At 49.7% G+C, this 27,328-nt stretch overlaps 2 protein-coding genes and 1 long non-coding RNA gene across 10 annotated transcripts in view; 1 reads left to right on the forward strand and 2 right to left on the reverse strand.

Annotated features, from left to right (window-relative positions):
- Positions 1 to 18,652: 18,652 nt before the first annotated feature.
- The window catches only part of LOC123607171, a 30,374-nt gene continuing 21,698 nt past the window's right edge, over positions 18,653 to 27,328 (reverse strand). The window contains exons 2-3 of the long non-coding RNA XR_006716682.1: positions 19,077 to 19,097; positions 18,653 to 18,663 (exon numbers count right to left, since the gene is read on the reverse strand). This is a non-coding gene — a long non-coding RNA (uncharacterized LOC123607171). The remainder of the gene's footprint in view (positions 18,664 to 19,076; positions 19,098 to 27,328) is intronic.
- Positions 21,825 to 25,548, reverse strand: LOC123607169 (translation initiation factor IF-2-like). Of its 2 annotated transcripts, none has more exons than XM_045496296.1 (3): positions 23,450 to 25,548; positions 22,989 to 23,033; positions 21,825 to 22,246 (listed from the first exon to the last, which is right to left on the reverse strand). In XM_045496296.1, exon 1 carries the CDS (start codon positions 24,468 to 24,470, stop codon positions 23,583 to 23,585), a length of 888 nt encoding a protein of 295 aa, XP_045352252.1. In that variant the 5' UTR covers positions 24,471 to 25,548; the 3' UTR covers positions 21,825 to 22,246; positions 22,989 to 23,033; positions 23,450 to 23,582. The 2 variants fall into 2 exon arrangements, with proteins under 2 accessions (XP_045352252.1, XP_045352251.1); XM_045496295.1 differs by having other exon boundaries at positions 21,825 to 22,367.
- RBM33 (RNA binding motif protein 33) overlaps positions 24,078 to 27,328 on the forward strand; it is a 141,087-nt gene continuing 137,836 nt past the window's right edge. For all 7 annotated transcript variants that reach the window (XM_045496284.1, XM_045496285.1, XM_045496290.1 and 4 more), the window contains exon 1: positions 24,078 to 24,179. In XM_045496284.1, coding sequence (XP_045352240.1) covers positions 24,137 to 24,179 — 43 coding nt within the window. In that variant the 5' untranslated portion in view covers positions 24,078 to 24,136. The remainder of the gene's footprint in view (positions 24,180 to 27,328) is intronic.

Consider the following 27,328-nt stretch of genomic DNA (forward strand, 5'->3'; position numbering starts at 1 on the left):
GCTCCACACCCAGCGCAGAGCTCAACGTGGGGCTTGAATTCATGAGCCTGAGATCAAGAGTCAGATGCTTCGCCGACTGAGCTGCCCAGGTGCCCTTATTTTATTTTATTTTTTTAACAATTTTATTTGTAAGCAATCGCTACACCCAACATGGCACTCAAATCCACAACCCGAGATCAAGATTTGCTCCACCGACTGAGACAGCCAGGAGCCCCTCAACTCAGTTATTTTAAATGAAAGAAAAGAGTAGGTATTTACAAGAAATAGAAAGTGTGGGGCGCCTGGGTGACTCAGGCCCTTAAGCGTTCTACTCTTGGTTTCCGCTCAGATCCTGATCTCGAAGTCATGAGGCTGAGCCCCGAGTCAGGCTCCACACTGATTGGATTCTCTCTCTCCCTCTCTCTGTTCCTCCCCACCTGCGTGCACACATATGCTCTCAAAATAAAAAAAAAAAATTGTTTTTTAAAAAGAAATATAAAGTATGCTTTTCTAAACTGAAAAGACTGTTTGTAATGCATCAAATTATAATTTAAAATTATCCAGCTCACAAATTTGGCGTTTTAGAAATCTTGTTTTCCTGGGGTGCCTGGGTGGCTCAGTCAGTGAAGTGTCTGATTTGAACCCAGGTCATGATCCCAAGGTTCATGGGTTCAGGCCCCGCATCGGGCTCTGTGCTGACAGCTCAGAGCCTGGAGCCTGCTTGGGATTCTGTGTCTCCCTCTCTCTCTCTGCCCTGCCCTCTCTCTCTCTCTCTCTCTCTCTCTCTCTCTCTCCCTGTCTCTGTCTGTCTTTCAAAAATAAATAAATGTCAAAAAAAAAAATCTTGTTTTCCTTAAGCAGAATATTCTGCACAAACTGCTCAGCGTGATTTGAACTCACCTGCACCCCACCCGTTTCCCTTTGAATAGATGGAACAGAGAGAAAATGCGTAACATTGAAGGCAATAACTTCTTCAGAAGTTCACATTTCTCACCGTCTCTAAAGGATCGTAACAATGTTGGTATTCAAGAACCCTTTGTGTGAGTCAACAACATCTCTCTCTGTCCTGGTCCTCGTCCTCCTCCTCCTCCAAGAGGTTACAATGTTTAGAAACAAGATTAGAGATTCAAACTGTGGACTTGGCTGGTTTTGAACATCACAGATCTTCCTCCACTTCCCATGGGGTTCTGTTCCGGTAAACACACTGTAGGTTGAAAATACCGTAGGTAGAAAGTGCGTTCGGTACACCTAACCGACCCAAGACCCCAGCTTAGCTCAGCCCGCCTTGACCGTGCTCGGAACGTTCACGTTGGCCTACGGTTGGGCAGAATCGTCTAACGCAAGCCTCTTTTACAACAAAGTGTCGAGTATCTCCTGTGATGGCACGGAGGGCTGCACCGGAAGGGACGGGAATGGCTGTGCGGGTGCAGACGGCGGTCGGTGTGTCGGCTGTTGACCCTCGTGATCGCGTGGCCACTGGGAGCCGCGGCCACCGCCCGGCATCACGGGGGAGGATCAGACCGCCTGTCACCAGCCCTGGGAAAATATTGAAATTCGAAATTCCAAGCATGGTTTCTACTGAGTGTGTATGCCTCTCGCACCATCGTAAAGTCAAACAACCGTGTGAGTGGAACCATGGTTAAGTAGGAGATCGCCTGTACTCAAATGTTAATCCGATCAACAGACCATCATTAACAGCCTGTTCGTAACATGCGTTATATGTTACTCAGAAATACGAAACAGGCCTAAAGGCAAATTTATGTTCCCTCTCTGTTGTTTTCTCTCTAACACGTTTGCCAACCCATCTTTTATTAGCATTTGCATTCTCTGGGATCACTCCTTTGCATGCCACCACACGACTTCAACATAAGGGATCAATTATGGGTCAAGAGGGACAAGATCCTATATAGAGAATATTTATATCTTAATTGTCTTGAAAGCTTGGCATGGGAATTGAAAATTCAAAGGTCAAAAATTCTACTTTGGTTTTCTTATTTTTCAAGAAATCAAGAGGCCAACAACACGAAGATTGATAGAAATACATTTTCCTTGTCTCTTTTGCACATTATCCTAAACGGGGAAAAGACGTCAAGCTGACAGGACTTTGTGATGTTTTCTATCTAAAGGTGAGTACGCCTTAGTATGCCCACTAATAGAGATACTACCTTATAGGGAAAAGGACTAACAGACAAATCACGAAAGAGGTCATTACGAAGGACAGTGAACCTCAGTAGCACATGTTAACGTCGGCAGCAATCAAATACAAAGGAAAGCCCCAATGAGATGTCACGATCCATCAGGTAAATTTTCACACACAAAAAATATATTAATCACAAGTGCTGTATGAGAGAGGATAAACGGATCCAATCTGTCTTGGGGGCGAGGTGAGGAACGTAGCTGGGGATTCAGGAGCATTAAAAATGATCGTAGCCTGGGGCTCAGTCGGTGAAGCGTCCGACTTCGGCCCAGGTCATGATCTCGCGGTTCGTGGGTTCGAGCCCCACATCGGGCTCTGTGCTGACAGTTCAGAGCCTGGAGCCTGCTTCGGATTCTGTGTTTCCCTCTTGGTCTGCCCCTCCCCTGCTCACTCTCTGTCTCTCTGTCTCTCTCTCTCTCAAATAAACATTATATATATACACACACACACACATGAGGTCATTCATTCCAGCAGTGTATATAAAAGAAAAACACAGGGTACATTCTAAATATTGCCAACAAAAAAGTTAATTATGAAAGTTGTATGATTATATATATCTAACCTATATATACATCCGGAGGTAAGCATCTGAAAGGATGTGGGCAAGTTATTTCTAAATACTATGGTTAAGGGTATTGTTATGCTATTCCTTTGTTTACCTATGTTTCTTAGACTTATACAATAAGCACGTTTATTTTGGGAATAAGGAAAACTCTGAACGGGGCACCTGCGTGGCTCAGTCAGTTAAGCATCTGACTTTTGATTCTGGCTCAGGTCATGATCTCATGGATCCTGAGTTCGAGCCCTCTGCTGAGGCACAGCACCTGCTTGGGATTCTCTCTCTCTCTCCCTCTCTCTCTCTGCTCCTCCCCCTGCTCTCTTGCTCTCTCTCTCTCTCAAAAACAATAAGTAAACTTTATAAAAAATATATTTCATTTAAGAAATTTGGGGCGCCTGGGTGGCGCAGTCTGTTGGGCGTCCGACTTCAGCCAGGTCACGATCTCGCGGTCCGTGAGTTCGAGCCCGCGTCGGGCTCTGGGCTGATGGCTCGGAGCCTGGAGCCTGTTTCCGATTCTGTGTCTCCCTCTCTCTCTGCCCCTCCCCCGTTCGTGCTCTGTCTCTCTCTGTCCCAAAAATAAATAAACGTTGAAAAAAAAAATTAAAAAAAAAATTAAAAAATAAAAAAAAAAGAAATAAATTTACTGGGCTGCCTCACTCAGGGTTGTGAGTTTGAGCTCCGTGTTGGGCGTAGATATTGCTTAAAAATAAAATCTTTAAGAAAATCTACAATAGGGGCGCCTGGGTGGCTCAGTCGGTGAAGCGTCCGACTTCAGCTCAGGTCACGATCTCGCGGTCCGTGAGTTCGAGCCCCGTGTCGGGCCCTGGGCTGATGGCTCAGAGCCTGGAGCCTGCTTCTGATTCTGTGTCTCCCTCTCTCTCTGCCCCTCCTCCGTTCATGCTCTGTCTCTCTCTGTCTCAAAAATAAATAAAAAACGTTAATAAAAAAAAATTTAAAAAAAACTACAATAAATAAATTTACTAAGAGTGCATGAGCAAATACTTATGATGAAATACCGAGTGGGTATGAGTACGGGATACGGGTTACACACAGCGTGAGCTAGCCTGTGTCAGATAACACACGTGAGGGAAGGCAATGCGCAAACAGGTTGAAAGCGGGTGCCACGTATGAGGAGGTTATGGGTAATTCTCTTCTCTATTTTCAGTTTTCTGAAAAAAAAAAAAATTAACGAACAAAACGAACCTCGACCCTTAACTTGCACTCTAGTAAAAATCAACTCAAGATGGACCGCGGGCTTCAAATGTAAAACCCAAAATCATAGAACATCGAGAAGAAAATCTTTGCGACTTTGGGTTGGGCACAGGTCACTCAGGACACCAAAACCGTAACCCATGAAAGAGAAGGTGACAAATCGGACTTCATCAGATAGAAGAACGTCTGCTCTTGGGAAGATGGTGACTGGCGTCTCAGACTGGTGAGCGTATACAGAGAATTCTCAACACTAGATAATAAGAAACACACAGCCCAATTGGAACACGGGCAGACGTTTTGAAGGAGTTACACGGGTGGGCGGCCAGCATGCGGAAAGCTGTCCCGCACCCTCCTCAGTCATATTCCAGAAACGCCAACAAAAACATGAAGAGATTTGACGGCACGGCTGCGAGAACCGCTCCGTGGTTTTTAGAACCCGAACGTGCCAGGTGCTGACGAGGATTCAGAGGACCTGTATCTCCTCTATCCCGTTGCCACAAACACAGAGTGGTGCAGCCACCTCGGGAGCCAGCTTGTCAACCTCTCTTTCGTTGTTGTTTTTTCTTTGTGTGTTTGTTTCTTTTGGCAATTTCTTACAGTTAATCACACACTCTTCATGTTACCCGGCTGTATCACTCATCACTCCAATGCTCTTAACCCCAAAGAAATAAAAGTGTACGTCCCCTCAAAAACCTGTATGCTCTATGTTTATAGCACTTTATTCCTGATCGCCAACAGCTGGAAACAACCCAAACCAGCTGGCGCACGCAGAAGGACTCTGGGGTCTGTCTTTAGGACGGTGTTGGTACTCAATGCCGTTCACTCACTAACGTAGGTGAACCTCCAATGCGCCACGCCATGTGAAAAAGGCCAGACTCAGAGGCTCTGTATATCGCACGATTCCATGCATATGACATTCCAGAAAAGGCAAGGTAGATTCAGAGAATGGATCAGCGGGGGTGGGGGAGGGGTTGACCGCAAAGGACCAGGAAGGAATCTGGGGAGATCTGGAGCTATTCTAGACCTTGACGGAGGCGATGGTTCTATTGCTGTGTGCACTTGTCACAACCCGCACGAGTGGACGCTGAGAGCAGTGCACCGTGCTCTTTAGTTTCACGAAGGCAGTTTTATAATCGTTGGGACAGTGAGAAGGTTCCGGGGGGTGGATGCCCGTGCTGCTTGTACAACGGGTGTGCGTGTACTGAATGCTGTTGAACCGGACATTTACCATAGTTAGAATGGAAACTTTATGTCTCGTGTATCTTTTCACTATCGGAACGGTTTCATAATTGCTAGCCATTAAAGTTTTTTTTTTTTTTTTAATTTTTTTTTCAACATTTTATTTATTTTTGGGACAGAGAGAGACAGAGCATGAACGGGGGAGGGGCAGAGAGAGAGGGAGACACAGAATCGGAAACAGGCTCCAGGCTCTGAGCCATCAGCCCAGAGCCCGACGCGGGGCTCGAACTCCCGGACCGCGAGATCGTGACCTGGCTGAAGTCGGACGCTTAACCGACTGTGCCACCCAGGCGCCCCTCAAAGTTTTTTTTTTTAATCTTTTTAATGTTTGTTTATTTTTGAGAGACAGAGACAGAGCATGAGTGGGGGAGGGACAGAGGGAGGGAGACACAGCATCCGAAGCAGGCTCCAGGCTCCGAGCTGTCAGCACAGAGCCCGACGCGGGGCTCGAACTCACGGACCGCGAGATCGTGACCTGGCTGAAGTCGGACGCTTAACCGACTGTGCCACCCAGGCGCCCCGCCATTAAAGTTTTAAAACAAATTTTAGTGGCGCCTGGGTGGCTCAACTGGTTAAGCGTCTGACTACGGCTCAGGTCATGATCTCACGGTTTGTGAGATCAAGTCCCACGTTGGGCTCTGTGCTGACAGCGTGGAGCCTGCTTGGGATTCTCTCTCTCTCTCTCTCTCTCTCTCTCTCTCTCTCTCTCTCTCCCCCCCTCTCTCTCTCTGCCCCTCCTCTGCTTGTGCTCTTTCTCTCTCTCTCAAAATAAATAAATAAACGTAAATAAAAATATCCTATTTTGCTTTTGGGTAGCAGTTGTATTTTTAAAGCACACCCACCTTTTTACATCTTATCAATCCTTACACCAACCCCGTGAAGCCCACTAGGCTTTGGATCGCTCCCTTCCAACGGTCAGAAAACGGGTCCAGGTGGCCCAGGGGCCACAGCTCGCCACCGAGGTGGCACTCTTCCCCTGCATGTGAGGGACACCGGTCCAGCCACTTCACCCCCACAAAGGATAAGGTGCTCTTTCTTCCCCTCTGCTGACGGGCTGCTGACAGGCTGCAGAGGGGTTGCCTGAAGCCACGGGTGGACTTTTGCAAACAAGTCCAAACACTTCATTCTTACGAGAGGCGGGTCATGACCCACGAACTGACTTTGAGAAACAAGCCTGGAGAAGCTGGCTGCACAGCCCTTCGATGTCTCGTTAACCCCTTTGTAGGGGAAAGACTCAGGGATACGCAGAGACTGTGCACCTATTTGGGAACTGAATATTAAAAAAAAAATTAAACGCTGATTTAAAAATAGAGTCCTTACCGCTCAGGCCTCATTTCCTAGTCCTGTGGCCCAGCCCACAGCTGCTGCGGCCAGCTGTAGAGCTCACCTCGATGGCCTCACGCCTCCAGGCACCATCCCGCCCCAGGGCCTTTGCACTGGCTCTTCCAGCTCCCTGCCGCCTTCCCCAGATATCCCGTGACTAGGCCCTTCCCCCCCCCCCAAGTTTCCGCTCCCATGTCACATTCTCAGTAAGGCCCACCGGCTGCCTGAATTAGCTCCAGACACCATCTCTGTCACCCACACACTTCTCTTCTTACCACTTACACCACCTTCCCCTCCTGGCGTACTATCGAGTTAATTTATTATGTTTTGCTTATTTTCTGCTTCTCCCAGTTAGATCACAACTCCACGAGGGCAAGGGTCCTTGCTTCTTCTTCCCCACCATATTCCCACTGGGACAGAGCAGCATCTGGCAGTTAATAGGTACCGATGGCACGTTGGGTCAAGGAACGGACGGAGGGGCTTGTTTTTCATATACTTTTTATAAACTAGAATTAATGAATGACAAACTTTATATCGTATCCGGTCCAGGGGAGAGGAGCTGGGCACGTGGTTCTGGGGTCTCACCCATGTCCCCTGCCCCCAGGCCTGGGGTCGCACGACAATCCTCACAGTGAGGGCCTCAGGAACACCTGCAGCAGCATCACTTGTCACGCTTATTAAAACTGCAGATTCCTGGGGCGCCTGGGTGGCTCAGTCGGTTAAGGATCCGACGTCAGCTCAGGTCACGAGTTCCCGGGTCGTGGGTTTGAACCCCTGCATCAGGCTCCATGCTGACCGCTCAGAGCCTGGAGCTGCTTCCGATTCTGTGTCTCCCTCTCTGTCTGCCCCTCCCCCACTTGCATTCCGGGTCTCTGTCTCAAAAATGAATAAGAAAGATCACAAAAAGAAATTTGTTTTAATGCAGATTCCTGGACATACTCCAGACTTACTGGATTAAAGTACCTGCCAGCAGCACCCAGTAGTTTGTCTTTTGTTTTATTTTTTAAGATTTTATTTTCGAGCGATCTCTACACCCAAGGTGGGGCTCAAACTCACAACCCTGAGACCAAGAGTCACATGCTCCAATGGCTGAGGCGGCCAGGTGCTACAGTAGTTTGTATTTTATTGTACTGTATTGTATTGATGTCTGTTTGTTTATTTATTTTGGGGGGAGGGGCAGAGAGACAGGGGAGAGAGAATCCCAAACAGGCTCTGCCGTAAAGTGCGGAGCCCGACGCGGGGCTCGAACGCACGAACCGGGAGATCACGACCCGAGCTGAGGTCGGATGCTTAACTGAGCCACCCAGGCACCCCCACGGTAGTTTGCATTTTAAATCAGCCCCAGCTCCCACTCCCACCCCCACGTGACTCACTGGTGTGATGTCAGCACCAAATTCTGACCCGTTTCCTTGTGTCAAGCAGCTGTTCGGACTTCCTTGTGAACTGCAAGCCGTCGGACTAATTCAGAGTGTCCAGACTCTGCTGGCAATGGCTGGGTGGTGGTGGTGATGCTGGTGGTGGTGTTAGTGCTGGTGGGGTTGATGGTGGTCATGGTGATGGGCAAATTGATGGTGGCCGTGCAGGTAGGAGGGATCGAGCCGCTAGCCGTGATCAGCACCTGCCCAATGCCAAGTTCCACCTAAGTGCATCAACTCCTTCAATCCTGCCTACAGCCCCAGGGATTGGCAGGGAGGGAGACACAGAAGAGGGACATGACTTGTTCAAGGCCACAGGCTGGTTAAAGGAGAGGCTGTTGTCACGGGTGTGGTTTCCTGACTCTGTTCAATCTCATCACCTTCAGTACGATTCAAACCACTATTACTTTAAAATAGAACATTTAGAAATGCTATTTTCTCACCTACCGGACAAAAGAAAATCTACAACTAGGTCAAATAAATCAAGTAGGAATTATTCAGAGGGTCGGTTTTTATATATTCTCACTTAACGCACGGGAGGAGAGCTGGGCATGCCCTCCTCCTCCTCCCCCTGCGCTGTGATGGTCCAGGCGCAGGAGTGAGGATGTACCCCAGGCTCTCCGTCCTTCTGGGCCTTCAGGGCCCGGGGGGAGCCTTTCTGGGAGACGCCAGGTTGCCTCAGCGTCCTGCCACTCGGCGAGCTGGCACTTGGCCTTCGAGCCTGAGAGCGGACCGTGCCAGGCCTTCCCAGCTCATCTTGGCGCCCTCGGACCCCCTGGGAGACCAGCCCCCGCACCGGCCCAGCCGCCCCGGGGTGTGGCTGTTTTAAACTCCCCCAGCGTAGGCCCTCCATCAGACATTCCATAGAAGCTCCCTGTGCGGGGCGGGGGGGGGGGGGGGCACTTCCTGCCCACCCTCCTGACGCCACCCCTGGGGACCCGGACTTTGCGGAGGGCCACCTTTAAAGACCTTATTATGATTCCAACATCCGTCTCCCTTCAAGCCTCCCTTGAAGACTTCACCGTGGTTTCACATTTAAGCAGGGCACGTGGCCTGTGGTCCAAATGTCGCATTGACAGCATGGGATTGTGGAAACATGTCCGGATCGGGCAGAGAATGAGGGCATCGCTGGCCCTGCCTAATAACCATCTGTCTCCATCATTCTGTAGGAGCGCTCCCGAGATAATGGGATTTATTCTGCAGTGTTTACTCCACTGTCTGGAGCGTCTGTGTGCAAAGGAGCCCAGCCACGGCTCGCCCCCCACAGCCTTCAAGTCTCAGGGGGTCCTCTGTTCCCAGTGGGAGCTTCCAGTGAGAGGAGCTGAGGGACAGACCCGCAGGCTGCCAGCTACCCGGGGGGGGGGACACTGCCAGCAGGTCCCAGATGCCAGATAACCAGGCCCCAGCCGAGAGAAAGAACAGAACAACGTGTGTGTGTGTGTGTGTGTCTAGTTGTTGGAATTCCTTTCTGTAAGAAATAAGAGTATGAAAACATGCATCATCTGCTCACTTGTGCAAAAACCAAATTCAGGAAGGAGGGCTTGAGAGCCAAAAGAGCTCGGTTACCTGCAGGGATGGTGGGAATGGGGTGTCCATGCGGGGAGCGACACCTCCCTGGGCACACCCTTTGTGTGATTCTGACTTCAGAACCATATGAATGTTCCACATAAGCCGGCCAATCAGTGATGACAGAGGGAGGACTCCAGTGGAGTCCAGACAGAAACAAAGGACCCGAACTGCATTACAGGTAAATCGCATGATGACACGGGGCAGGGGGTAGACAAGAAAGGAATCAGTAATTTGCAGAAACAGTAATCTGACCAGGTAGTTTTGGCTCGGGCTGTGATAACAAAATACCACAGACCGCAGCCTCAACGGCAGGCACTCTTTCTCCCAGTTCTGGAGGCTGGGGGTCTAAGACAACGGTGCTGGCAGAACGGCAGAATGAGCTCTTGGTGAGGACCCTCTTCTGGCTTAGAGGCGGCCGCCTTCTGGTCGTGTGTCCACACGGCATTGAGAGTGAGCTTGGGCACCTCCTCTTCGAAGGGCGTGAATCCCATCACGGGGGCGCCACACTCCTGACTTCATCTGAATCTAATTACCTCCTAAAGGCCCCATCTGCTAATACCATCACACTGGGGGTTAAGGGTTTCAACATACGAATTTGGCGGGGTTGGGGGGGATTTGCTCCCCCAAAATACTCTAAAGCTAAAGGATACCAGGTCCAACTAGAAGGGTTTTCCAATGCCCAAACCTGTGGCAATTTGAAAACAATAAATAAAGATTATATTAGGTGGTGATGTATAAAATAAAACAAAATCCACGAGTCCATATAGACATAAATAATTGAATAAATAACTGGGAAACAGTAACAGTTATTTCTTATAGTAGCATTACAAGCAATATATATAGGCACGCCTGGGTGGCTCGGTCGATTAAGCCTCCGACTTCAGCTCAGGTCATGATCTCGCCGTTCCTGGATTTGAGCCCCGTGTCGGACTCTGTGCGGACAGCTCAGAGCCTGGAGCCTGCTTCAGATGCTGCGTCTCCCTCTCTCTGCCCCTCCCCCAACTGCGCTCTATTTCACAAAAATAAACATAAAAAAATAAAGAAACAAGTAACAAATATAGAATTATGAAGTTTTAAAAGCACCATTTGGCATCCAACATAATGGTACTTAGTTCAGGCGAAAATCATATATGGAGGCTAAACTAGTGAGTGTGTGATTAGAAACGGAATATTTACATAGTCTCAAAGTATCTCCCCACAGGACACTTCTTAATGACAAAGGGAAACATTGTGCAGTGGCAAAATCTGGTAGAGACAGCGCTCTAAGGGTGGACCAGCTGGGCGGTGTCCTGTGGGGTCAATCTATCTGAGACACACGCATAAAAACCCAGGGAAAGGTAGAGGGGGCAGGTGTTGATGTTTACAGGAATTCCTTTCGAGAGGGCTACTATTTGTGGATTGAAAAATACTCCAGGCCACTCCCTCCCCAACCCAGAAGCCAAATGAAGGCGGACCCTGACACTGGGTTCTATTAGGAGGTGTGCATGCGAACATGTGGGTGTGTGTGTGTGTGTGAAGGGGGGTGTTGCTCAAAACGCTGGAGGAGAGGCTGAGGGGTCACTTTCACACCTCCACCATGCAGACCTCAGTTCCTTCTTCTAATACATTATGTTAAAAAAAATGTGTATTTATTTTGAGGGGAGGGAGGGGCAGAGAGAGAGGGAGAGAGAGAATCCCAAGCAGGCTCCACACTCAGCACAGAGCCCGCTGTGGGGCTCGATTCCACAACGGTGAGGTCATGACCTGAGCCGAAATCAAGAGTCGACGCTCAACTGACTGAGCCCCCCAGGCGCCCCTCAAATTAATCTTAAAAACCAGTATCCAGCTGATAAGCCAACAGTCTGATGAATTGTCACCATCCTAGTCCCATATTCAACTAAAAAAACCCCAACTTCTAATAGAATGTTACTCTGATTTTCAAGTGTTAAAAATTTCAGAGTAATAAATCTGAGTCTTTTAGTATTTCTAATGACAAATATTTACAAATAAAATTGCTCCGTGGAAAAGGAGACATGGAGACATGGTGTTGGGAAGGAATCCACAGTTGAGAAGATTCTACGAGCATACAGACGTAGAAAAGCCTGATTGATTAAGAAGTGGTCTTTCAGGCACACAATAGGTTTTAGATTTTTTTTCACGTTTATGTATTTTTGAGAGAGAGAGAGAGACGGGGTGTGAGCGGGGGAGGGGCAGAGAGAGAGGGAGACCCAGCATCTGAAGCAGGCTCCAGGCTCCGAGCTGTCAGCACCGAGCCCGACCCGACGCGGGGCTTGAACTCACAAACTGCGAGATCATGACCTGAGCTGAAGCCGGACGCTCAACCGACGGAGCCACCCAGGCGCTCCATACAACAGGCTTCAAAGATTCTTGTTTTAGAGATATACCAGAGGCACACCTAGCATAACACACGGAACTCACGCAGTCCCTCCCTATGACGTGCCCTACATAGAGCATCTGTCATGCCTGTGCGTCCCCTTCACGGTTTGGCTTTATATGAAAGTTCACTCAATGTACATATTTTAATCTTAAAAATTTTTCAATTTATTCAAACTAAAAAAAAAAAAAACAACACAAACCACCCACAGCAGCGTCCCATTTGTCCCGTGCCCCCTCCCCCACCTCTTGCAACCAGTCTATTCTCTGTATCAATGAGCTGTTGTTGCTGTTTTCAGATCCCACATAGAAGAGAGATCACATGGTATCTGTCTTTCTGTCTCGCTTATTTCACTGAGCGTGATGCCTTGGAGGTCTGCGTGGTCTCCAATGGAAAGATTTTGTTCTTTTCTGTGGCTAAACAGTATTCCAGTGTGTGTGTGTGTGTGTGTGTGTGTGTGTGTGTGTGTGTGTGTGTGTCACGATTGTTTCCATTTCCTGGTTACTGTGAATAATGCTGCGGTGAACACAGAACCGCATATATCTTTTTGACTTAATGTTTTCATTTTCTTCAGATAAATACCTAGGGGCAGAATTACTGGGTCGTACAGTAATTCTATTTTTAAATTTTTGAGGAACCTGCACACCGTTTTCCACGGTGGCTGCACCAGTTTGCATTCCCACCAATAGTGCACAAGGGTTCCTTTTTCTCCACATCCTCGCCAACACCTGTTGTCTGGTGGTTTTGGTATTAGCCATTCTGACAGGTGTAAGGTGATAGCTCACTATGGATTTGATTTGCATTTTCCTGATGATGAGTGATGTTGAGCATCTTTTCATGTGTCTGTTGGCCATCTGGATGCCTTCTTTGGAGAAATATCTATTCAGATCTTTTGCTCATTTTTAATGAGATTACTTGTGTGGGGTTTTTCTTTCCTTTTTTTTTTTTTTTTCTCTTGCTATTGAGTTATATGAGTTCTTATTTTTTTTAATGTTTACTTTGGCGGGGGCAGGGGCAGAGAGAGCGGGAGACAGAGAATCTCAAGCAGGTTCCAGCTTGAGATCCAGCAGAGCCCGCCATGGGGCCTGAACCCATGAACCACGAAATCATGACCTGAGTTGAAATCAAGAGTTGGATGCTTAACCGACCTACCTACCCAGGTGCCCCAAGTTACAGGAGTTCTTTATATATTTTAGACATTAGCCCCTTATCAGACATATGATTTGCAATTGTTTTCTCCCATTCGGTAGGTTGTCTTTCCATTTTGCTAATGGTTTCTTTTGCTGTGCGGATGCTTTTTAGCTTGATGTAGCCATACATGAATCCTTTTTTTTTTCCCCCCCCAACACTATCCCCAGATTGTTCCATTTTGGTACACGTTGCTCTGGTTCACCAATCCCACCTTTGTCATTGTCGTATATTTAGGCACTGTGCTTGTTTTATGCTTTTATGGGTTTGGGGGTTATGTCAGGTTTTGTAAGGTAATACTGCGCTCTGATTCACGTCTTCTTGCACACGTGCAAGAATTTCTTTGCGACATGTGACCAGCAGTGAAATTGCTGTGTGGAGGAGAATGTTCCTGCTCAGCTTCACGAGATACGGCCAAGTTACTCTCCCCAATGCTTGTCCCAGTTCATGCTTCAGCCGGCATCACGTCCTCACCAGGCTGGGTATCGTCCGGTTTTTGAAGTCCTACCAATGACACAGGTGTGAATTTCTTTCAATTTGTGTAACCCTTATATGCAGTGAGGCTTACCCGCCTCTCGTACTATTAGCCATCAGGGTTTTCTCCCCCTTAATCTCTGCGTTTACGCCCTCTGCCCATTTTTCTATTGGAGTATTTGTTGTTTTTTATGATAATAGATTAGTAAGAGATACGTGCCTATTCTGGGTACTGATCCTTTGTTCATCCCAGGTAGTGCAAATATCTTTTCCTAGCTTATGGCTTGTCTTCTCACATTTAAATGGTATGTATCTTTATTCTTTTTATTTATTTACTTTTTAATGTTTTTATTTTATTTTTGAGAGAGAGAGAGGGAGAGAGAGAGAGAGAGAGAGAGAGGCAGAGAGAGAGGGAGACACAGAATCCAGAGCAGGGTCCAGGCACAGAGCTGTCGGCACAGAGCCTGATATCAGGCTCGAACTCAACTGTGAGATCATGACCTTAGCTGAAGTCAGATGCTTAACCGACCGAGCCACCCAGGCACCCCTAAATGGTATGTTTAGATACAGAGCAGTTTCAAATTAAACAAGCTCAAATTTATTGATCTTTGCCTTTATGCCGTTTTTTTTCTTCATCTTAAAAAACAAATCCTTCCATACCCACTGAATTAATGTAATTCTATTAGGCAAATGCTTATCAAAACATTGACATTTTTTCCTAAGTTCCAACATCGGTCAACGAGAGAGATTTATCAGTGGTTTCCCAACGTATAAACTGGGTTACCTCACTATGATGGTTACGATTGTTTAAAACGTTAATACTAACTCTAGCGGCAAAAATTTTTACAAATGGTTTTCAGCTCAAACGAAACACTTACGCGTGATCTTTTTTAAAAAGGAGATCTTTGAACTGCTCAGACATCCCTCTCAATGCTGAGGACTTGAAGATTAACCATGGCTTGGCTGTACGCCCTCTGACGTGGACCACACCACACACCTGGACCTGCTCCCCTCCCTCCGTCCACGCTGTCCTCCGACTGCCTTCCCTCCTCCGGCTACTTACAGTTGCCCCGTATTCGTTCGTCCCTCATCGCATTAGCCACACAAAAACTGCTCCGGCCAGAGATGGCCAACACCGCTGGTATCATTCCCAGTGCTCTGTGTAGCGTGCTAAAATGGCAGGCGATTAAATGAAAAATTGAAGAAAACATTTGGTGAGTGCCTTTTGGGCAGGACTGTTCAGACGTTACACAGCTGGTCAGTATTCACCCTCCACTTGGACTCCGGCGATCTGCCTATCATTTTCTGCTGGTGAAGATTCCCATTCTTTGGCTTGCACGATATCTTAACGTGACTTTGAAGTTGCAAGAGGGTGTTTTTGGACTCTCACCCTTGTCTCTTTGTTCTCATCTTCTGAGCCCAGGGTTTCCCTGCAGGACAGACACGGCCCGCAGACTGTCTCCCCAGCCAACCACTAAGGCTGGGGAGACAGCAACCCATTGGCCCCCACTAGCCACAGGCTGGGGTGAGGTCAGGGACAGCAATTCCCCAAAGAGGAGGCAGATTCTCCCCAACTCGTTAGAACAAATGTCCACCGCACAGGGGGTCGGTCCTGGCTCAGATCCTTCCAGGTTCTGTGACCTTGGCCAAGTCCTTGATTTTCATGTGGTCTCCATTTCCTTACTGCCTATCAGGTACTTTGTTTCATAATCCTATTATTCTCAAAGGAACGGGGTGAAGGGTTTCTCGTCTTGAAACCTTGGTATGACATTGATCCTTCCTCAAGTGTTCGAAGCCACAGGACTCTGCAGTGTACTTACTGTGCTCCTGGTATGGAGCTAAGTGTCTTGGGGCACATTGGTGTCTGTTCCTCACGCATAAATAAGGAAACTAAGGTCCTGACATGTAAGTGACTGCCGTGAGCTTAGACACCATAGTAGGCTCCCGAGAAATGTTCAGGGCTCCGTGGAGACGTGGCCTCACAAGATCTGTCATTAGTCAAAATGACAGACAACAGTTGAATGTTCAGTTGCAATAATCAATGGTCAGATTTCTTTATCCAGTAAACATCGATATTTGAGGAATTTATGGTTTTTAGAGCAGCAGTACCGGCTCTGGGATGTGGCGTATTTATTCTGAGGGATCTCTTCTTCCCGTATGAGTGTGTTTTAATGACTTAGTCTTGCGGAGTCACTGCAGGACTGGGCTGGTCTCATGCCAACTGCATAGAGCTGTTGACTGGCGCTGGGCTAGGTAGGGCTCCCCAGGGCAGGGCGGCATCTTGGTCATTTCCACGCCTCCACCGCCCAGCCCCAGGTCTGGCACACCTCTGCACACGATGGTGGGTGAACACATCACGTCAGTGGGCAGTGAATACACCAGGAACTGGGTCCTTCCCCTCTGGAAGGCAACCCAATGGCGAGGGGGGCGCACAAGCACCTACTTGTCAGCTGGCAAGATGGGGAGTAAAGTAAGAATCCCGAGTATTCGGATAACCCAAATAGCTTGGACTCAGAAAAAGAAAACAATGCTAGCAAGAAGGTGGGAGCCTGAAGTCATGCTAGGAGCAAACGTGCAACAGACAATGGGCGAAAGATCAGCTATGTTCGCAATCAGATAGAAGATGTAATTTAAGAGGGGATTTAACGTTCCTGCTTTCGTAAGCACAATTTTATTTGCTTTTATACAATTCCCAGCGTTGTCGTTAGTATTACGCGGTGATTTCACGCGACTCTCCACAATACGGGAGCGACCACACAGGTGTTACCTCCTGGGTGGTGTGCACGAGAAGTGGGAGACTGTCTTGCTCTCTGTCCTTGGCACGTCCCGGTGGCTCCTGTCCCTGCTTCCCATTTGTAAAGCAGCGAAGGAAACAGGCAACCAGCTTGCAGGGGGCAGCCCCCACCTGCGACGCTCGCAGGCACTGTCCGTCGGTTAACATACTTCTGGAACGTGATCGCCAACGTGGTGTATCACAGGTGAAGTCACCACAAGCAAAGGAAACATCCTGGGGCCATTGTGGTTTCCGTAGCGAACTTGTACTTAAGAAGTGGGGCTGTCTTTGACGCGGAGCTCTGCTCCCACTGGAAATGAGGATCAGACTTACCACGGCTCTGTCATCCACTGATCGGTTACCATCTCGCGCTTATACTTAGATGCGACTGAAATGCAAGCACGCTGTGAGACCTGGGACCTTGGGCTTGCACACTGTCCCACAGTAGATGGTTCAGGTGTGTATTTGACATCTCAGTGCTTACTCCAGGTGGCATCACTGAATGCATTGTTTGACATCTTTACATCTAAAATCATCCACTTCAAAAAGAATATTTTACTCTTAGTATGCATTAGGATGGCATCTTTTTAAGATTTTTTTAAATGCTTATTTTTGAGAGAGAGCGAGCGAGCGAGAGAGCGAGAGAGCACCAGCGCAAGCAGGGGAGGGGCAGAGAGAGAGGGAGACACAGAATCTGAAGCAGGCTCCAGGCTCCAAACTGTCAGCACAGAGCCTGACTCAGGGCTCAAACCACAAACTGTGAGATCATGACCTGAGCCGAACGTGGACGCTTAACCGACTGGGCCGCCCAGGCGCCCAGGCTGACATCCTTTTAAGATTTTTATAAAGAAAATGTTCTCGGGGTGCCTGGGTGGCTCAGTAGGTTGAGCATCTGACTCTCGATGTCGGCTCAGGTCATGATCTCACCATTCACGGGTTCGAGCCCCGCATCGGGTTCTGCCTTGATGGCACAGAGCCTGCTTGGGATTCTCTCTCCCCTTCTCTCTCTCTCTCTGTTAAAGATAAATAAATAAACTTAAAAAAAAATGCTCTTAATAACGAGAGAAAAACAGACTAAGGGAAAAACACACCCTAAAATGGCTTATTTTCTGGCTCGAGCGGGGTGCAGACAGAGCTTCACGTTCATACGTAGTGGTAACCACCCCTCTAAAGGGTCAGGAGCACGACTGTGAAAACTGTGGGGGCTCAGGCCCAGCGGGGGCGGCTGGACGGACGGACAGGTACACATGAGGAAAGAAGGGCCTGTCGGTCCTGCTGAAGTTCCGGGAGAGGCAGGGCCCCGAGGGAGGTGGGAAGGGAGGGCGCTCACGGGGTGGGGAGGGGGCACCATCAAATCCTTTAGTGATCCGTGAGCCACTAGCCTCTCTGCGAGGCTTCTCACGGGTAAGGCGAGGCCACCCGTCGGCCTGCACCACAGGGGCTCCACGGGGGTAAACGAGGTAAATTCCGAGCTCCCCGGGGACACGGGGCTGTTTAAACACAAGGTGCGGCTTTGCCGGCTTTTCTGCCTTGGCCCGAAGCAGTCGGTCCTCCCGAGGGCTCAGCTCTGCGCCCTCTCCCCGGCACGACCCGGCCACATGCACACCTCACGACACGGACGCAGGTCGAGGAACTGGCCCAGCGCTCCTCCGCCTTCTGGACACCCAGGGAGCCTCTTTCGCTCACCTCCCCTGACCCCACTTCCGTTAGCACAAACGCCCATCCTGAGGTTGCCACCGAGCAGAAGCGTTTCCCAGAGGCCCCGTGTCCCTAGGTTCCTGAGCTTGAAATCGTAAATGAAGGAAGCAGGCGGCCCCTCAACGGCACGATCCCCATTCCTAGCAGACGTCCGCGCAGGAGCAGCGGAGGAAAGTTAAGGCGACTTAACCTAACATTTCCCAGCTTCGCTGACGCCTCCGTGGGAGCGGTTCATCCTCAGGTGAGCGTAGAAGGCACCCGGGGAAGTGACTTCCCGACCGAACTTCCAGAAGTCAGAACTCGGCGAAACTGGCACGAAGCCTAGGAATCTGCGTTCTGACAAGGACCCAAAAGCGACCGTAAAGCACATTTCTAAACTGATGGACGGCACTTCGAGAAATGCGGCCGAGGGGCCGGAGGGACAGTCGTATCTGAAGAGGGACGCACACAGCTCGGGACCCGTCGAGACTGGTCCACGGAGGCCACGGGGACCGGGGGCCGCTCCCCTTACGGCACTTTCCTTTCCTCGCGGGGGGTAACCCTGCAGCCACACTCTCAGGGCGACGCCCTGCACATTTCTGAGCTCCTTCTGGACACAGCGCCACTGCCTCCAGCACGGAGCCCGACAAACTCCCCACGTCAGCCCCGCAAAACTCTTTACCTCTCTAGTCATTAAGATGTCGGTGTTTTACTGGGGTCTCCCCTCCTCCCCCCCCAGTCCAGAAAGTGCTTCCCGGCAGAAAGCTGGACGAGGGCCGCTTCGGTGGCGCCCTCTCTCTCGGTGATGGCAGCTCTGTGCTGCCTGTGGTCCAAGGTCGGGAGTGTGTTTGCCTCACATCTGTCCGGTTTTCACGTTATGATGTGGGGGACGTCTGCCCCAACTGCCCCATCGTGACCCCGGATGGCGGTTCCCTTTTGTTTACTCTCAGGCTCTTCTCCGTTTCGGATATTTTTTTGTTGCACTACGTGTAAATCTAGGTGGAGATGTCTCTGAACTTTTCTTACTTGATGCTCCTGTATTTGTGGACTCGCATCTTTCATCGGTTCTCGAAAACTCTCGGAAATCAGCTTGACACACACCGCCTCTCTTCCACTCTCTTTGTTCTCTCCTGCGGACCTCCAGTCGGACACTCTTATTCTGCCCTCCTGGTTTCCGAACCTCTCAGTCCCACTGTTCCCCACCTTTCCTCTTTGTGGTATGTTCTAGGCGATCCTACCTGTCCTTAACTAAAATCCCCTCATCAGCTGTGCCATCTGTTTAACGTTTCTTTCGAGATTTTTACTACAACAATCAATGGTTAAGATAGTTTTATTGAGGTATGGTTGATACACAGAGAGCAGCACATATTCAATGTACACAATTTGATGACTTTGGACATAGGCACACACCCATGATTCCTTCACTATTTAACAATTACATTTTAATTTTTTAAGTTTATTTATTTGAGAGAGAGAGAACATTCGAGCAGGAGAGGGGCAGTGAAAGAGGGAGAGAGACTCCCAAGCAGGCTCTATGCTCAGTGCAGAGCCCGACTCAGGGCTCCACCTCACGAACTGTGAGGTCATGACCTGAGCTGAAACCAAGAGCTGGACGCTTAACCAACTGAGCCACCCAGGTGCCCCTTGCATTTTTTAAAAAAGCTTTTATTTATTTATTTTGAGAGACAGAGAGAATGAACAGGGAGGGGCAGAGAGAGAGGGAGAGCAAGAATCCCCAGCAGGGTCCACACTGTCAGCACAGAGCCTGATGCGGGGCTTGAACTCACAAACTGTGGAATCGTGACCTGAGCCAAAATCAGGAGTTGGATGCTGAATCAACTGAGCCAACCAGGCGCCTCTACAATTACATTTTTGGACATTCTCTTTAGTCCTTTTTTTTTGTTTTTAATAATTTTTTTTTGTTTCAAAGCAAAACAAAAACAAAAACAAAAACTTACCAAAAAGTTTAACATGCAGTAAATTAAAACCCTTTTCTTTGCACCATTTGAGAATAAGCCTCGGAGTTGAGGTTGCATCACTGACAAGTACCTCAGTATGAACTTCCAACAAGAACTCTCTTCCTACAGATCACGTACAGTCATGAAGATAAGTCAACCTCGTTACCTTCCTTCCCTCTTGTCTGCAGACCCTGGCCCCGCCTGCAGGCCGTCCCAGGAACGGTCATCACGGCGAGAGCGGTCAGTTTGTTTGCTCACAAGCAGCAGGCTGTCCCCACCGCGGTTCTGCTGCCCACGGAGATGCTCTCACCACTCACACCCAGCTCTGACCTCCTGGGCCCCACCTCCCAGCAGCGTGGAAACCCTCCCACAGCGCTGGCATGCTGATGTCCCAGTTCACTGCCTGCTGCTACACCCAGCTTACACGCGGCCCCCACCCTGGGGTGGCATCCTCCTGTCCTGCCCCGGCCGGGACTCTCCGTGTCGCACTGACCCCAGTGCCTCATTCTGCCAAGCTGACTCCTTACCCTAGCCTGCCAATCCGCAAGGACATACTCCTCCCCGTTTTGATCTCACTTCCCACACCGGACAGCCCTCGTAAGGAGCCTGGGTTCTGATTCTCAGATGTGGTCAGCAAAGCCATCTCCATCTCCCCTGCCCCTGTCGATATCACCACCGGTATCACCTAATGGCTTAAGGATAAGACTGTTCCAGAAGAGAAGGCTGCAAAGAAGAGGACCGATACAGAGCAGCTCTCCGGTCACTATGGGGGTCTCCTCCTGGCTTCTCACTTTAACTCATTTCCTTAAACATTTCATGTAGTGTTGTTTCTGAGAATTTCAGTATCTGAGCTCCTTGGGAGGGCAATCTACAGTTTATATTTTTTCAACTCTCAATTATTGTGGTTTCTTCTCCTGTGTATTTTGTGATCTTTTTTTTTCTTCAAGTTTATTCATTTTGAGAGAGAGTGTGAGTGGGGGAGGGGCAGAGAGAGGGAGAGAGAGAGGATCAAAGCAGGCTCCGTGCTGTCAGTGCAGAGCCCGACGCAGGGCTCAACGTCAAGAACCATGAGGTCCTGACCTGAGCCGAAATCAAGAATCTGATGTATGACTGACTGAGCCACCCAGGGCCCCCCACAGTTGCTTGATCTTAAACTGTGAAAAACAGGGGAGCATAATATGAGGAAGGCCTTCCAGGATCTCTGGCTTAAACCGGGAGCCTCACGTTCATATTCTCACCACCACAGAGGCCCGAGGGCTTATTTCCTATTGGCAGTGCTAACAGGGGTACCTTCCCTCAGGGAAACCTGCCTTTCTTATACACTCACTATTTATAGCTCAGGCCCTCCCCCACCTCCCTGCTTCTTTCTTGATCCCCTGGAGATTTGTTTTAATTTCTAAAGCCCAGCAATCCAACATTTTTTTTTTTTTTTTTTTTTGCCAAATCTGTCTTATAGCAGGAAGGTGGGGCCCTAGACTTTTCAGTTCATGTTGAAAAAACAGTAAGCCTTCTATATTCACTTTTAACTGAAAGCGAAGCGGAACCTGTAAGATTTCCAGGGGGAGATGTAAGAAATTGTTAAATGCTCAGTAGGAGATCTTCTTAGGTTGACCATTTATACTCCTGTAATGCGACACCTGGCAGCAGCTTCATTTAAAAAGTTAAAGAGGGGCGCCTGGGTGGCGCAGTCGGTTAAGCGTCCGACTTCAGCCAGGTCACGATCTCGCGGTCCGCGAGTTCGAGCCCCGCGTCGGGCCCTGGGCTGATGGCTCAGAGCCTGGAGCCTGTTTCCGATTCTGTGTCTCCCTCTCTCTCTGCCCCTCCCCCGTTCATGCTCTGTCTCTCTCTGTCCCAAAAAATAAATAAACGTTGAAAAAAATAAATAAATAAAAAGTTAAAGAAAAAACACACGTTGGGAGCAGGGCATTCTGAGACGCTCCCCTTTGCAGTCCACGTAAGCACACGTGAGCTCCTCACAGAGCTGCTCTGTGGTTCCCCAAATGCAACTCAGGTGCAAGATGAAGGCGTCGGGACTGCCCTGGCTTAGAATCCTAGACCGTGGGAACTTGTACATCTCATAATAGTTACCTGGATTTACCTTTTACATCCCCAAACTCAGTTAAGGGAGATCCTCAAGTTCTGGCTTCCTGACAGGTATTTAAAGATGATTCCGTTTTGTCCAGCCAGAAGCAGCGTACCAGTCAGAGAGCACTTCTGACACAAGCAAGGATGTTTTATAACACAGTTGACGTTGTAACTTCATCAGGTTTCTAGGACAAGTTAAAAAGGCAACCCAAAGTGAAATCTGTCTGTAGAGAAGAAAGGGGGTTTGTTAAGCCTTTACTCACAGTACTGTATCAAAATCTTCTCGTATTAGGCGTCCAGGCTCAAGTTTTTCCAGCTAGTGATGAAAAAATTTAGAGTCTTGTCCTAGAGAAATTCATTTTTAGGTCATTCATAACTGACATAGATGTCTTCCCTTAATTATAACATAGCTACAAAGTACGTATGAGATGGTTTCATCTTTGGGTATTTGGTTTTTTGAACCATCCTTCTCAAGATCACCAGTGGGAGGGGGAGGCAGATGATCACCATCGGAACTATCTTGAAAAACATGTTCTGAGTTAGAAATGTCACCCTCCACAGTTCAAAAATAACGCAAGGTGATTAGAGGTTCAAGCCTTTTTAAATCTGGATGTGCTGATGTGCTTTCTGATGGAGACTTAGTTATTCCAGGTTGCTTACAACGCTATCATTTTTTTGCAGTGATTACACGCAGCTGAATCAAAGTAACTTTTAAAAATTGTTTTTCGTTTTTTCTCTTTCAGATGAGTACCTGTGGCATTAATTACTAATCCAGTAAAGTTTATTTTTTCAAACAACTTACCATGAAAAACTTCAAACGTATATAAAGTTGAAAGAATTTTATAGTTAATGTAGTCTATCACTAACGTTTTGTCACATGCCCATCTCTGTTCCCATCTGGGAAGCCACCTCCAGCATGGGCCGTGGCGGCTGTTTACTAATGGGTCACAGCACCCGGTTTCTTACCTCTCCACGCTGCCCATCCGCTCTCTTGCTGCCAGAGCCATCCTCCTAAAACACAAATTTTGTCATGTCACTTCTGTTGTTAAAATCTGTCCATACTCCCTACAGCTTCAGGAAAATGTCCCAAAGTCCTCACTGCATCTGACCCTTGTTCCCCTTTGCAGCTGATTGCTTCTTGAGCACCCTTCTCCCCCAGGACGCTCGCGGCCGCACACACTGCTGGCAATCCTCCGTCCCTAGGAAGTCATCTGACATCTCTGAGCCTCTGCTCAGCCTTCTTTCTACTCCATGGCCCTTTCCTTCCTTTCCCCATACCCTCACCTTCACCGTCAACGAATCGATGTTTGCAGCTCGTGGGTATTTCACGACCCCATTACACCCACGCCTCCCCCATCCTCCACCTGCTGACAAGCAGACGAGGCTCCCGAAGCCCTACGCCCCTTCCTTGATATCATTCACGGCACCTCGTTTTCCGGCCGTTTTCGCTGCTCCAGGAGCGCAATCTCCCGCGGACCTCGGGCCCGGGCGCCTAGCGCGTCCGGGAAGCACCCGCAGCCGGCCTCCGGACCCGGGCTCCCACTGCTCGCCTGCTCTGGGTCAGCTCCAGCCAGCCTCTCCGAGCAAGTCCCGCCCCTGCCCGGCCCGAGCTTGGCGGCGCGGCCAGCCCCGCCCACCGGCCCGCGGGCCGCCGGCCGGAAAGCGCCGCGCCAACTGCTGCAAAGTGTCGTACGACAGAACCCGGGACGGGACTACGGCCGGCAACCGACCTCGCCGCCGCTGCAAACTCTGCGGCTGCAGGGGCCGAGCGCGGCGGCCGCCCGCCTGCTCGCCCTCCGCGCTCGCCCTGCGTTCCTGCAGGCGTCCCGGAGCCGCCGCGCCGCGGAGGCGGCCCGCGCCCGCCCTGCTGGTCGCCATCATCCCGGCGTGCACCGCGGCGGCGGGCGGGCCGGCGGCCATGTTGCGATAGTCTGTTGTTTTCTTCCTGCGGAGGAGCCGGGCCGGAGTGGCCGAGACCGCCGGCCGTCTCGCCCCCTCCCCGGTCCCGGCCCGCCGCCCCCCCGCCCCCCGCCGCACGTCCCCGGGCCCCGGCCGGCCGGCGGCCCACCGCCTGGCTTGGCGGGGCGACCCCGAAGGCCGGGCCCGCGAGCACCATGGCGGCCGCCCTGGGAGCCGGCGGAGGAGCCGGCGCCGGAGGTACGTGAGGCGCCCCGCGCGGGGAGGACGGGCCGGGGCTCCCTCAACCCGCGTCGTCGTGCCTCCCGCGTCGCTCGACGCGCCGTGGGGGCCCGCGAGCCTCGGTGCCGCGGCTTCCGCCGTCGAGCCTGCACGCAGCGGCGGGCCTCGGCCGGCGAGGCTGGCCTGCCGGGGCCGCGACCGCTCGGACGGCGGTGCCGGGGAGCCGGGCTCGTCGCCGGAGGGGCTCTGCTGGCGGGCCTGGGTGGGTTTCAGGCCCGGTGCAGAGGCGCCGCTGAGGGCGTCCCCCATTGTGCGGGAGCGTGGGGCAGTGCGGCGTTTCAGAAACCGGGGGTGGCAGAGGAGTGACCCCGTCTCGCGGGTCGGCTACGTGCACCCCTCCGTGGCCCAATGAACGCTTGCTAGCGCGTCGTCCGCGTTTGACCGAGACCCAGCCGGGCAAGAAAGGTGTAGATACCGGATCAGTTCCTTTGGGCGGTTTCCTCTTGTTTCGCAAGCATCAGTGGTTTTGACAGGGCGCCTAGCAAATTCCAGGTAAAATCACAATTTGTGGGCCGAGGCTTTTTCTTTTTCTTTTCTTTTTTTTAATAAGGAAAAATACTTGCAAGTGAGTTCGTAATTATCGCTCGAAAGCTTCGGTGAAGGAAACCCATAGACGGTAAAGTTGAATCAGTAAAAGCATTTGATACTCGTTGAAACGTCCTTCCAGCGTATTCCCTGGAGGCGCTTCTTAGTACCGCCTGCTTACGAGTACGCTGCAGTGTCCTGCCGAGAACTTTGGTCCAAGCATTGAGACATTTGCGTGGCAGGGTGGAAGAAACCCGCCGAGAGAGACTAAACACAGAAATGTCACTTGGGGCAGGGGGGCTTGGTACGTGCCGCTTTTCTGGAAGGTAAAGAGATGTCGTGCCTGTTAGGGCTGGGGCTCTCGAGTGAAAATGTGAAGGTACAGGGTAGGTAGGGTGTTCCTTCCTTGCTCGGTTACTTTCCGGGGTCGCAATCTTGTGTTTTGTATCGTTCTGGAGGCGTGGCCCGCCGGGGGGCTCCTGGGTCAGAAGCCCTTTCGCGAACAATGCCACCCGTTATTTGCGTGTTCTCTCGCGCACAGGGGCGTTTTGCCCAGGCGGTGTGGTGTGCGAAGGCGTTGCAGAGGTGGCTGCTGCTCTGTGTGCGGGCGTGTCCTTTCAAGTTCGTGATCCTTAGGTCCTGAGAGAGTAGATACCTACCAATACAGTCGACGGAAATCAAAGCATTTCGGCGCCCGGGATGAACTTGGGTCTCGAAAGGTCGAGACTTGCTGTTTTAGAGGAGTAGGTAGGCTTTACCTTGAGGTTCTGGAGTTTCTCCTTCCGTTTTGTCAGGGCCACCCCGTTTCCCTCCGAGGCTTTAGCCACAGCCCTTACCAGGGTGCTGAGTTGCGTGTGACTTGGCTCCTGCAGCCTCCGCACACAGGCTGAGTGCGGTCCTCCAGGTCCCCTCGGGTTGCACTGCTCCGGCCCTCGCGCTCCGGGTCTCCGGCTCCCAGGATGCCCTCCTTACGTGAAGTAGGTCCAGCTCCTGCCTCCGAGCCTCCCTGCCTTTTATTCTTGGCAGCCTTGTTTGCTTCAGAACGTTTAGCCCGGTTTGTTATTTATTTGGTCTTTTTGGAAAAAGAAGCCTGTAGGTCCCATTAAGACAGGAATGGTGTCTTTTTCACGAGCCGTGTGCTCCAAGTTGCTGGCACGTTGCATACTGCCACATAATTTGACGGTGAGTGAATTAATGAAATGTTTTCCTTGTGAACCCTCCTGTGCCCTTGTATGGTATGAGTAGAATTCTAGTACTCTGCAGTTTGCTTTGTTCACTTAAAAGCAGGTCCTGGGCATCTTCCCATGTCAGTAGGTGAGAGTGTTATGGATCCACCACTGATCATTTGCCTGTCGATGGGCATTCCAGTTATTTCAGCTTTCTTGCCACTAGCAGATACCGTGCTAAACGTGTGTAGACACAACTCAGTGCGCCTATGCAAATATTCCTGGAGGACGGATCGCTCTAAAAGTGGAAGTACTGTGTTGCAATTACATGTATTTACAATTCTGGTAGCTACTGCAACTTGTCCTTAACTTCCCTCAGTAGTGTGTGGGAGTATCCCGTTTCCCATACCCTAAGAATCTTTTTAATTCTGGATCATCTTGGGACAGAAAAAGAGCCTCGATGTTGTAATCTGTATTTCTGTTTTTCTGATCTCCAGAGAAGTTAGACATCTTTTCATGTGCTATTTTTCTGTGAATTGCTTGTTTACATAATTTGCTACTTGTTTTTTTAAGTCGTGTTATAGATTTACTTGTTCTGAGAGAGAGAACCAGAACCAGCGGGGGAGGGGCAGAGAGAGGGGGACAGAGGACCCGAAGCAGGCTCTGTGCTGACAGTAGAGAGCCTGATGGGGGCTTGAACTTGCAAACTGGAGAGATGACCTAAGCCGAGGTCTGATGCCTAACTGACCCTCAGTCACCTTTTTTTAAAGTGGGTAGTTGACCTCTTCTCCTTATTGTATATTTCTCATTCTTTGTGTATTGTATCAGAGGATTAGTAACCCTTTTTTAAAATTGTGCTTGCCCTATAAATAAATTTGTTTTAAGTGTTTTACTATACGGAACTTAAAGTTTTACTTTGTGAAATATATCACTTATTCTTTTATAAGTATTTTTTTTTTTCTTTTTGTAAATCTGTTTCTATGCTAAGAGTTCCTCTATGTTTTTATCATTTGATGCTTCTGGGCTTTTATATTTAGCTTTTATTCCATATGGAATTTTATTTTGAGTGTTCTGTGAATTTGGGGCCTATAACAGTTCTAACATGATTTGTTGACTTCTTCTCTGTCTTTTCCACCTTTTTAAGAAGTTACCATGAACAGTTTTTTGGAATTATCATTTCATTGTGTGTGTGAATATATGTGCATATGTCTTTCTGTGTGTGTTATGTATATATGTTGGCATATTTAAAAAATTTTTTTTAATGTTTATTTTTTGAGAGAGAGAGAGAGAGAGCGTGCGCGCGCATGAGTTGGGGAGGGATAGAGAGGGAGAGAGAGAGAGAATCCCAAGCAGGCTCTGTGCCATCAGCCCAGAGCCCGTTGCGGGGCTTGAACTCAAAAACCGTGAGATCATGAC

This window comes from Leopardus geoffroyi, chromosome A2 (genome assembly GCF_018350155.1).
Source record: "Leopardus geoffroyi isolate Oge1 chromosome A2, O.geoffroyi_Oge1_pat1.0, whole genome shotgun sequence".
Classification (NCBI taxonomy): domain Eukaryota; kingdom Metazoa; phylum Chordata; class Mammalia; order Carnivora; family Felidae; genus Leopardus; species Leopardus geoffroyi.

Bases quoted from the DNA above. Each gene is read 5' to 3' on its own strand.
- LOC123607169 (XM_045496296.1), bottom strand. From the start codon at position 24,470: ATGGGGGACGCCCTCAGCGGCGCCTCTGCACCGGGCCTGAAACCCACC.